This window comes from Bombus fervidus, chromosome 10 (assembly GCF_041682495.2).
Source record: "Bombus fervidus isolate BK054 chromosome 10, iyBomFerv1, whole genome shotgun sequence".
Classification (NCBI taxonomy): domain Eukaryota; kingdom Metazoa; phylum Arthropoda; class Insecta; order Hymenoptera; family Apidae; genus Bombus; species Bombus fervidus.
In genome coordinates this window covers 7,060,589-7,073,228 of record NC_091526.1, presented here as the reverse complement: position 1 = coordinate 7,073,228, position 12,640 = coordinate 7,060,589, and the positions used below count along the sequence as shown (strand labels likewise).

The 12,640-nt window shown below is 40.5% G+C and overlaps 2 protein-coding genes across 7 annotated transcripts in view; one reads left to right on the top strand and one right to left on the bottom strand.

Annotated features, from left to right (window-relative positions):
• The window catches only part of Dll (homeotic protein distal-less), a 111,245-nt gene extending 107,191 nt beyond the window's left edge, over positions 1-4,054 (top strand). For all 4 annotated transcript variants that reach the window (XM_072011297.1, XM_072011295.1, XM_072011296.1 and 1 more), the window contains exon 5: positions 2,655-4,054. In XM_072011297.1, the coding sequence (XP_071867398.1) occupies positions 2,655-2,820 (166 nt within the window). In that variant the 3' untranslated portion in view covers positions 2,821-4,054. The remainder of the gene's footprint in view (positions 1-2,654) is intronic.
• Positions 4,055-4,637: 583 nt separating this feature from the next.
• LOC139991333 (uncharacterized) overlaps positions 4,638-12,640 on the bottom strand; it is a 75,386-nt gene continuing 67,383 nt past the window's right edge. For all 3 annotated transcript variants that reach the window (XR_011800794.1, XR_011800793.1, XR_011800797.1), the window contains 2 exons: positions 6,112-6,444; positions 4,638-5,455 (listed from right to left, as the gene is read on the bottom strand). The gene's annotated coding sequence lies outside the window, so the exon portion shown is untranslated. The remainder of the gene's footprint in view (positions 5,456-6,111; positions 6,445-12,640) is intronic.

The window sequence follows — 12,640 nt, the reverse complement described above, 5'->3', positions numbered from 1 at the left end:
GGCAGAGATAACAGAATGGAATTGGAAGTTCAAAGAAAATAATCCATTAAAGGGAATCTTATATATTCTCTGAATGAAATTGACTTTGGGAATGAAGAAAGTGATTTTCTGTCTCCTTAACAGAAGTAACAGTGTTACTTAACATACCAAGAATTGATTCTTTACTAACAATGACAGAACGGCGCTTAAGGAAAAGAGAATTTGTATTGTTGTACTTCTCTCGTAACAGTGTTTTCATTGAACTTAATACGGATATTTGTTTATGAGAATAAATGTTATTTATCTGATCCCTGAGCAAGCCCAAATAACCTTTGACGTGTGAAAGATGAATTATTCCAAGCTTTGCGCTAAGTTTCTTTTCTAACACGAATACGATGACAATAGAAAATTTGTTCTGCTCTATTCGTAGATAAGATACGATGCACCGAAATTGAGACTAGTTTTGTGGAACACGAGATTTAACTTGTTAAAATACTGAAATGAAAGTCGAGCGCGGTAGGGTTAAATTTACGTCGCTGGCGGACGTACAAGAATATCGACAACAGTCGAGCAACATTCCTAAAAGTCAGAATCCACTGGCCGAGCAGAAGAAAAGAAGGAAACGCGGTGATACAGACGCACGAGATGCCATGTACGAGCGTATCGTGCAGAAATGACAATGGCCGAAAGGCAAATTGCGTCTGCGTGGCTGGCACGAAAAGCCAAGCAGCAACCTTGAAAGACCTCGCGAGTTCCTTCGGTAACGTGGGATAGAGGTGAGAGTAAAAGAAGACGAACGAATACGTACGATGTGTGCAGCAGAATGCACGCTAGAATTTTTCCCTTCGCATTCCTTCTCATACTCGTGCCTGCCATTCGTTTCTTTGCCTGTCCCTACCCTCTCCCCTGTCTGACCAAATGAAAAATGGTCACGAAATTTCCTGCATTCGTCCGTCTTATTCGACCACGTGTAGAACTAGCATGGAAAAGTCGATCGATGAGGCGTTAAGTAACCGTGTCCTTGTTAGATTCTTGAGAAAAATCCGCTCGTTCTCGGGAAAACCGTCTCCTGTGATTTCATCTCTTACGCAACTACCATCCTTTTTTCTCTTTTCCATAGACTGCGCGTTGTTACTCCGAACATTAACTATACATATACATATGAATCTGTGCGTTGATGTGTTTACCCGTGGGCTCTTTTATTATAATCGATTTCCTTAGTGTATCGAGCATGGACTAAGAGGACAAACTGGCTGACAATGATGGATTAGAATTCCAGAACCCGATGAAGTAATTACAAAGACTCGGCGTACTTTACCAGAGACGTAAATTATCGTTGATTGATATTTTCGATGTGTTTACGAACGATATTCCTTCTTTTACACGTTTCGTTGTCCGATAGAGAATTATGGTACGGGACCACGTTCAAGGATGAAAATAACACTTACGTATCGCCGATACAGTGGGATCACTTTTAAATACGAACTCGTTTTACGTACCTAGTAATCAAGACGCGACTCACGGTAACTCGTTACTATTCGATCACCCAGTATTATCGCGTGGTGTGACCATCAATTGCGTGGGTTTGCGTCTTTACAGGCCGCTTCCGACCTTCGTAACAATTAGCCGCAATTAAAGTCGCCGCGGCAAAGGCCGTACGCTGGTTGTCTTAATTTCTGAATGAACTTCCTGACATCCAGTACGAGCTGGGTCGATATTCTCTCGAACTCGAACGACGAAAGGGTGGTTAGGGAATCGGTTAATCGTCCAACATTATCGACAGTGTAAATTATCATGGGATTCTATACGAATTTAGAGAACTTCTATTCTTTCTCACCTAAGTAGTATTTCTTGTTGTTTCAAAGAACTGCTCGGGATGCTAATCGGGAATTCGCTCATCGATTTTTACCTTTCCTTCAACTATGACATAAAACGAAGCGGAATTTTTAATTTAAGTAACTGTAGCATAGTTCTTATATTTATATTTGCTTTACAAAAATAATACATGTTGCGATTATAATCTTGTTTTGTATTGCTACTTGAAGATTCTAATATTATGGAATGAGTGAACTTCTTCCATTATTAGAAGAAAGATCTCAAAATATCGTCAAGTATCTGTATATTAAGTACCAAATAACGTTTTAAGATCGCGAAGATCGCGGTTAATTTGGCAGACAGACGTAACATTCTTTTCATAAACATTTACAAAAATAACCCAAAAATAACTTTCATATAATTCATTACATAGATATAGATGTAATGCAATATATACTTCGATATTTGCATACCAAATGAATATTGCATACCACGCATCTAATGAAGGAATTGCATTAGTTTACTCAACCGATCGCTGTTTATTTAACTATTGTATTAATTCATATAACTGTTCGTTTCTTACGTTCCAATCGAAATGAATGGTATGATAGTCAGACCATAACGAATAAATATTTGTATTTTATTTGACAATTATAAATTTCATTTACATTAACAAAAGTAAACATTCTCCACTCTATCTCTGTAAGTTTCATTCAAAAATTGAGCCCAAAGTATAAATAAAAAACGTTATATATCGTTCAATATATACCGCAACGATGACAGAATTCTCAAAACCTGCACCACGACATGTGAGATAATCAGTAGTTACTCTAATTTTATTATGTATGTTAAAATTGCAGCTCGATGGAGAAGGTATCCCAAGAACTGCACAAGATCACGCCTCATGCACCCTGCAGCGCGGACTTTCGAGCATCCCCTCTTTGGCGCCGCGGGAGTTCGTCGGAGCATACTCTTTCCCGTGCAGTGGATATGCACGGTGTAATCCCTTTCCATTGGGACCGGTAAACATCGGCTATTGAGAAGAGCATCCGCCCTCCGTAAATCCCTGGGCACGTTTAACGCGATCATTTCGAAAATCGGATTTAGCCCCATTGTCCCCACTTAAGGGGATGACACCGATCTTAGCCGCCGCGGGAAGCTACTTTCGTTTGTCGATGCATACCGCAACACACCGTGACAAGGGCCCATTCGGGACATTCTTCTGGACCGTCGATCAACATATGTCCCTATTTTGATGGAGCCGTCGCTCCTTTGAAACGTGATTTTGCGAGAGCAACGAAGCAAAGACGCGATGTAAGAGAGCTACCAACAAAAGAGCTCGCGTTTAAACATTTGTGTTTTAATTTCAAATATTTATCATTTGTGTGTAACTTCGTAACAATCGATTTGAAATCTGATGTTTCTATGAATTAAATCAGCTTCGTTTCAGATGTAAGAATTAATTTACCTAATATTTTATGGACTGTAAATGTGTACACGTTTTAGAATATTTTCATGTATCTGCTTCGTGTTTATGGGCACGCCTTTCGCTTAAAAGCTGATTTTGTAAAAATAAATGTAAGGATAAAAGTAAGATAAGGAAACGATTACTAGCATCTATTTTGCGATCAATCAAATGAATCAATAAAATTGTGGTAAAGTTCCATTTTCTAATGTTCTTATCGAATACGTTTTACCTTATAATCTTTAATATTTGGAAAGTAGCCAACTAGGAAATCCACTAGAAAAGACACTATACTATTTCGTAAGTCTTGTACGCAACTGTAAATTTTGTAAATCGTTTCAACAACCAGATTAGAAGAACCAACGTAAGAAACTTTTCTTTTCTAATTTCATTACCGGATTTCCTTCGACACTTGGCAATCTTTGAATGGCATAAAACTGATAAAAACATTGCACACAGCTCTCGACTTTGCCCGAGTAATATCACGTTATTGAACATTATTGCAGTAGATAATCGGTCGAGATAATCTCAGGAAAAAAAGCAACCCCTCTCCGGGTAATTTAATCATCCATCTCCCGCTACTATTCCATTCACATCAGTAAAATGCAAATAATGCGCCTTTCGATAGATCTTACGACGATATCGAGATGTAAAATGCAACAGAGGAGAAATACCACACGTTGATGGAGCGTGCAGTACGCTTTCCACAGACGCGACTGCATACAGAGATAGGAAAAGAGGCGAGAGAGCACTTTCGAAAATCTCGTGACTCGCCTCTTCCTTGTCGTGGTAATGCCTTGTAGGTAAAAAGGAGAAACTCGTAGGAAGGGAGGAAGGATGAAAAGAGACGGCCACTGTGGCTCGTAAAAGGAAAACGGAATCGAGGGTGAGCCGTAGTGTGGCCATTTTGTCTGTTTAGTTCCACACGGAGACACCCGATGTATGGACTCCACGGTGCGTATAATCGCTAATGCTCAACCCCCCTTATCCATCCATGGGGAGGGTTAAAGCCGAACCCCCGCTAATTTCATAGATAGCCCTCGCTCTTTCCACGACGCCGTGAATGAACCCCGTGAGATTTTGGAGACACCGTTGGTCCCCGATTGTCTGCTCTTGTAACACGTCGTTATCAATGCATGATAATTAATTTGCGTCTCGCTGCGAGTGTCAACCCATGTTTCGGGGGGTTAGGCAATATTGTCGCAAGATTTTATAGACTGGACTATGCCAGTTCGAGAATTGTGAAAGCGTTAACTAGAGACGAAGAAGTTCGAGCAGTTGTAAGAAACCTGAAACTATCTAATAGATATATTGGATTAACTTTTATGGCATATGATTTAGTAAATAAAATGTTTGATAATCTAAAAGGCTCCGCGTAAAGATACGGAGATGTATAGTTAAGGGTTGAAAATAAGAATAAGAAATTTGAATAATGGTAAAGAATTGTGAAATATTAAAATACAAATGTAATATAAAATATAATTAGAAGGTTAAGTCCCTTTAAAAGATAAAATATGCAAGCTTCTATGTATATAAATAAGAGTCTCTTCTGTTTCTAATGGTATAAGTAAAAAATATATAATAAATGTTACCCCTCTAACACACTTTCTGTTACTGAAACACGATCACCTGTCCCTACAATTATATTCTTCGCTCTATCAGAAATTTCTTTATTTTAAGCGATAATTTGCCTGTATTGAAACAATCGAATCGGTACACCACACGCACTAGTAGCAGTGAATGTGTTAAGAAACCTATGTACTATTTGTAACTTAAAATATAACGAACTCTGCAAATAAAGAAACTGCAGCTTACCTTCAATTATTATAAATATTAATAAAACTGTAAGGAACTGTACGAAATTGTAAATCATCTGTCGCTTTGTTTACCACTTTCCTACCCTGTCAAAATCGATGTTCCCGATCAGCGATCACGAATCAGCATCATTGAATGCTTCAAGTCCCGTCGTTGAGCCATTCTATTCCCTTTCCTTTCTCACAGCGGATCGTTGCAGCCTTTTTGCGGGCTTTTTGCGGCCTTTTGTAAGAAACACACTGACCGAAAATTCCACTTGGTCCATGTCACAGACTTCACGGTCCATTGGATCGTGAACTAGATGCTCCTTGTCGTTCGCGGAGCGGCGAACCCGAAGAATGAACTGAATTGGCCTTTTCCATTTTCGCCAACTCCCTAAGCCTGTAATACCCATTTGCCAATCGAAAACTCCTCTAGTGAACTATTCTAGTTGTATAAAAGGAAAACGTAGCCTGGATATCGAGAACAGATGGATCTGTGGTATTAAACGGTAAACAAACTGTTGATCAGTCGCGTAGCGTTATTTGAAGAAATATATTATGCTATTGTTCGAATCAATAAATTAATTGAATAACATTAAGTTAGTGGATACGTTTTTTTTGTAAATTTAATCAAATGCATATACGACGGACTAGTTTTGTTATTTCAGATTAATAAAAATTATCGATTTTTAAATTCGACGATTCTTGAAATAGATCTATTATAATTTCTTTTATAGAATAATTTATTATCAATTAAAAAATTGTTTCATTGGGACACAGAACATCTTTAACTTTCTCCACTTGTTTCAAGCGCTTTCAGGGTACCTTTTCCAAAATGAAACTCACGTAGGGACATCATACGAATATTCTAATTACTCCTGACAACTAATAATGACGTATCAATATTTTTTTTTTTTTTTTCATGACATAGTACCCACCACTCAGGATTAAATAATATGATTTATAGCAAATTGCTGCTTCTTTATTATATTCGATAATTAACGAAAAAAAAAAAACAGTACCACATCGGAAAAGAGATATTTCATATGCACGAACCTAACAGAAAGGATGTCTGCGATAAGACGTTGGTAGGTACGATGTCTGAACACGTCGACGAGTTTTCCATCTTCCGAGCCGAAAAGACCTGAAGGCGAAGTCCCTCGGTCGATCCGTTTAGCCATCAGAGGAGTAGTAGGTATTCGTCTCTGGTCGCCGTCGGCCTCTGATTGTCCTTTATTGGGTTAAATTGAACTTCCTTCTCGTGATACGCGGCTCGCATCAACTCACTCGCTCTGAGTAGTTGCTTAGCTCTTAAACATCTGTGTAGGTACGGGGTGTTCTTGAAGTATCTCGATTTATCTTCAGCCTGCCGGAACGACGCCATTCATCCTAAAGTAGAAAGGAAAATAAAAATCTTGTCACAACTGGACATCAATTTTCAGCGATCATAATGAACATCCGACCAAATAAAAGATACAAACACGCAGCTATAAAATGTCATTTCATTAATTTTCTACGTTACAGAGACGCACTTAGAAGAATCATTGGATCATTTTAAAAACACCTATTATTTGACACTTTCGTCAGAAATGTATATATTTTTCTACAACAATTTTCTAGTTTCTCCTTAAGCTATAATACGTCGAGGATCTTTGAATTTTGGCAAGATAGAGATTAAAGGACACCCTGTAGATTGGCGGGCGGGCGAGTCATGCGAGCTTAAGAGTTAAGAGTTTGGGTTTGCGCTGCGCAACAATTCGCGAGGGGGCGAACCGCGACTCAGGAATTCAGAGCGGGTAAATACGGTGGGCGTCTTATTCTTACGTGCGGAGAACGCGAATCCCGCGACCTGTGAACCACTCTTAATATATCGTGCCATCGCGTCAAAGGCGTCGCTTTGACCAGCTTGCCTGTCCACCAAGACTCAGCCGAGTTTAACGATGTTAACAAAGCCGGCATTCTACCGAAAGAGGCCTCGCTAAACTGGAACGTTCGTCTCTTATTCCGGTCCGCGCTTATTACTCTAGAATCGAACAGGATAAGCGAACACTGTTTCCTGTTACACAAAGATATCGATTTTAGGTTCAACAGATCGAATCCTTAGTTTCTTCAGCAAATAAAATTCAATGAAATTTCCTGTTTAACTTCTCCGCGCGATAATCTTTCGAGCCTAGTAAATGAATATGAAAGTTTGGTTAATTTTTCAATAGGGATTGTTGGCCGATGGTTGAGAATCCCTGCTTGAGGGAATCGTACTGATAAGAATGAATTATGCAGATGAATGTTGCGGCGATGTCGCCGATGTATCAAACCGCCTCAACTAGCTCATTCTCCTTCGTTATCTATTCGTTGACGAGCCCGACGTGCGCGACGTGATCGTGGACCAGAAATCCGGACTGTTCCCATGTTCCACTTATAGCATTTGGTCCAATCGCACGCGTCTGACTTTAGACGATGTCTGATAGCCCTAAAATCAACACCAGGCTCGATCCTACTGACGCAAACATCCCTATCAGCCCTGCAATTCGTCACGAATGAAAATCGCGTGGCTACATATCTAAATGAAACATGATCTATGTGCTTACGACTTTAGGTTCCACGTTTAAATTGGTACTTATGGGATGTCCAGTAGATGCGGATTCGACGAATAGATAGCAAAATCCCATTCATTGACAAATTCAAAATGATCCAGATGATACCTAGGTCTCGTGGGCATATGCAAATATATATTTGCGCTGATTATTTACTTTCAACACTTTGAACGAAAGAAATAAATTGAACAAACTACGTGATATTTATTTAAGTAGATATTACGTGTACAACACTAGGAACTCGAGGAACAAATAAATTTCCAAGCATTAACAAATGAACAAAATGACTCCTAAATGTCGTAATATATTTAGCTTGATTACTGCCAGCGATACAGCGCAATGCGCTGTCAATAATTAACGAAAAAATAAAGGAAAAATTCTTCATTTCCATTAGTTTGTGAAAGAAAGAAATAACATAAATTAAGATTAAGAAATAATAACACAAATGTTGAATCTAGATAGCACGGAATACCAACCCAAGATTAAACATTGCAATAGATCGCGTACAAGGTATTTAACGTGTACGAGGAAATTTCGAGGACGGAGAGACGGCTCATGACGGTTCGTCAAGCCGTGGCCAAAATGCCTGGCGCTCCGCACAGTGCCCGAAAAGGCGGTCGCCTCGAGTCCAGCAAGGTAACCGTTAATGATCTTCAAACAAGTCTCGCGTCAATTTCGAGCGGGCAATTCGGTGAGACTGGACTAACAGGTGGAATAAAGGCAACGTAACGAGCCCGAGGTGTAGCCTGAAACGAGCTCGTGGTTGTTAGACTTCTAGAAGCACGAGGCCCGAGAGAAAAAGGTAAAAAGGCAAGAGGGAAAGAGAAGAGCCGGGCGAAGGTGACGATAGATCATTAGGTAGTTGACTTGGTTTAAGTAACGGTGGCTAATTATCCCGGCGAGAGTTAATAACCTAGCGAAAGGAAGAAGCCGAGGGAGGTCACGAGACTGGCATGTCGATATTCGATTCTACTTGGCCGGGGATCTCTCCGGGCCGGCATCGAAGCACGTTACAAAAGTCCGAGTGGCGGAACAGAACGAAGAGAAGAAGGAAAAGGGGGCGCGAGTGGGAAAGGTAAGGAGGGAGGTGACTTAATGATGCCGCATCCGGGAGTCGCCAGGACATTGTACCGCGCAAAAAAGGATCTTATAACGCGTTCACAGCTGGACCCGCATTCTACGTTCCCCGTGTTCGAATGGGAGACCCCGATCCATTAACGACCCGACGCAAACATTAATAATCCGCAGCTTCGCCTCGATTGCCGTGCGGACGCGAGCTGCAAGGTGGCAACCTTGGCCAGGTGACGTAATAGTGGCCCGATCTTTTCGACCCAGCTTCCTGGACTCCATGACTACTGTCGCTGCTGGACCCGTAATACAGGGAAACTATCAGTCAATGATCAGTTGGTCCTTTTCAAGTTTTACACGATACACGAGGAAGTAATAGATATCGTTTCGTTGCAATAATCAAGTTTGTATCGATTAATATATTGGTGTAAAAGGTTTTAAATTGTTATTATATAAATTTTGATATTGTTTCAATTATGAGACTTTTGTCTCCTTGTTCCAAGATTTATGTAAGGAATATTGGATTGAGTAGGTGCATTAGTACTGCTCATAGTCAATTCCATGTGATATTTCCTACTACATATAATATATTGCTGGAAGTTGCTGCTTCTTTGTCATCCATTATTCTCTATTCACAACTATATTCTTCATATTTCATGATTCTTTATACTACACATTAGTTATATGAATAGTAATTGGTTAATTATTTCTATATGGCTGCTTTGCTATAAATTTAAGAAGTAGTCTCGCTATTTCCCTTAAGAAATTCATCGATGTTCCAAATGTTTCTGAACATCAAGCATCTTCTTATTTCACAGTGATACACGTAGTCTTCGACATTCTACACAGTAGTTGCTGGGTATTTGTAACGATGTAACATCCACCCATAACGCATAATCCTCCGAACAAAACGAATGTAAATCAGGGCAATAAATACTGAATAAATTAGTTTGACAAGGAAAGAGGAACAACTCGATCGACTGATTTCCCTGAAAAAACAGTAAAATCGGCGAAATAGAGTCGCGTAGCCGTGGACCGTGAGGTAAGGTGATTCGGTTCGATTTCAAAAAAGCATCGGCCTCCCGCGGCGAGGATTCTCGTTCATCCATTCATCCAGCCGCGTGTTACGTTGGTCTTCCACTGCGTGTTGAAAGAAGAGGACGACGCAGAAGAAGAAGGAACAGAGGTGGAGGAGAATAGAGCGTACAATCACGATGAGTAGCGGCCCTGAGGTGCGAGCCGCGAGTGGAAAGGCTCCCGGGCTGCCAACCTAATAAAGCAATTTGTCACGGTTGTCGTCCGAATGCCAGCCATACATTAACACACAATCTCGCCTCCGAGATAGTCGGCCTCCGTCCTCTTCGTCTTCCTTCCCTCCGACATTGGACCATCCTCACCTTTCCTGTTTTCCTCTTTTTCCATTTGCCACATCGAGGCTTTCTCTGTCCGCGACTTCGATCCTTTCGTTACGGTGAAAAAATCTCTCCTATTCCGGTGACCAGGTTAATCCTTCCGACAATAAGGCGCAGTTATCTGCAGCATGAACCCTCATTTATCAATTGAAAAGAATACGCTATTAAAAGACCCTCTGGTCTCTTATTCTTGTGCCAAGAGTTACGACGACGCTTATTTTTTTAGACCGATTTTACGTTAGAAACGTGTTTGGACTACTTTTCTCATTTAAGATGGCGGTGGTGTAAGAGAAACTTTATGTGAAATTCATTTAGAAGGTTTACCCGTAGCATGTCTCGTGCAATACCAATTTTACGTGATTTGTCATCGTGGTCGTATATTCGTTACATTTATTCAATATTTTATGTCACAAAATGAATGCTATGAAATTATGAAAAAAATGATTACAGTAAACTGCAAAACATTGCAATATTCTGCAAATTATTGCTAGATTAATCGAACTCTTGCTTATTGAACTAACCGATCCTATTACATGATCGAAAGAAGATAAATAGCGAGAAGAACTAACGAAATCCTATTACGTAAACTGTTTGCTTGCTAACGAATTCAGATAGGTAGAACTCTACTGGAATCTTATTTCCCCTGAGATACAAAATATCAAACAGCTCGAAGTTGTAGCGTGGATCATCGCTAACCTACGCGACAGAGAAAAACCGTGTCGAAACTTTCTCCTTCTTTTTAGATATCCCAGTTTCGCGTGATTCCGACCAAGTTCTGTTATATAGCTCGAAAACAGAAACAATATTATCTGCCGGTCGATTCGAAGCACACAACGACCAGCCGGATTATTACGCGGTTTTTGCACCGTGACCCTGGAACAACCGGGCTCTCGACGATGGATTCTGACTTCCTCCGCGACGTCGTTGTAAAAGCTACGAGATTCTGCAGCTTCTTGCTACCGGCGAGAAGCAGCACTCTCGAGGTGCGGGACATTCGTGATTGATGGATCCTCTCTCCGAGTGGTCTCTCCGGCGAATCAGACTCGGCCACACTCTCTCTTCTCCTAACGTTCGTTCACAGTTCTTCTTCTGTGGTTGCTTCGCAGTTTCTTCTCACCACTAGAACGTACGCCTTCGCATCCGATGAGAGTCGGCTTTCTAATCAAGAATTATTGGTCACACTCGACTGCTTGGTTCACCTGGTTCTCCAGAAGGTGGTAGCCGGTATTCTCCTGCGATGCAACGTAACGCAACCATGTCACATGAAGACGGTGTCGATTCGGCAGATGATTAAGGTTCGAAGCATGCAGATTCGAGGAATCAATGTCAGATACCATGTAATACAATGTATAGCAACATGTAATTTCCTCCCCGGACATTGTATCCACGGTTACGATCAAGCCGCTATACACTCTTTTTTTCCATCGATTCGGAATTCCGCCGCATGAAGATATTAAACATGTTACGCGCCACGCCTCGGTAATTCAATTCCCGGAATTGAGCGCGGTGCTCTTTATCGGCTTGCCTCACGGATGATCGCCGCCCCTAAAATCACGGTTCTCGCGGTTGCTCCACGGACTACGACTCGCTTTCTTGTAAAACGTTTAAGATACCGTACACCGTACGCGAAATGCGATCGACATTGTCGTATGGTATATATATATTTTGTATATATATATATATATATATTATATATATACAAAATGGTCGTCCACGTGATCCTCCTCCTCGAGCGTGATCGACCTCGGTGTCGTTCAGTTTTAACGTCGTTCCGTCGACTTCGTTTATTTTTGTCTGGCTACAGGATAAAAAGTCTGATCGCGATTTAACGTTCTCTCGAGGAACGAGCAGCTAACATGTTGCTAACTGTTCAGGAAGATGTGCCTCTTTTCAGCAAATTATTTATAAGAAATCGTTCGGTCCCATATGTATCATTTTATTCTGTATAACGGTTGTGCAATCTTTCGTTTAGAGCTCGCAAACGATGGTCGGTTTCGTTACAAATAATCCGATATTCTCAGAAACACCTAAAGGCAGAAATAACCGGTGTTATTCTGATATCGCCTACTGATAGGAAACACCAACATGTGCATAAATATTTAAGACCGTGAGATCAGTATTCAGTTGCAGTATAAGAATTGTCAATCTTTAAGGTCAACGTTCGAGATAATAAAAATCAATATCAATATCCCCAAAAGCGCTTGTATATTTTTATCAATTAAACAAACAAAGAATCTAAAGTCCGCTAGTTTGAGAAGGTTAGCGCTCCTGATGTTAACAAATTTCCCTGTATCATCATGAAAAGGAAGCAGCTTCGCTCTTATTTCAATCGCTACAAATATCCCAAATCAATTTGCCAACTACTTATTGTTAAAATGAACACAGAAATTTATTCTCAAAATATTCCACAAACTCTAAGAATCCAATAGAAGAATTCCTATTGCTACCAGACTTTCTCGAAGGTAGATCGGAATCGATCCAAGCACACGGAGGATTCGAGATAGCACCTGAGGG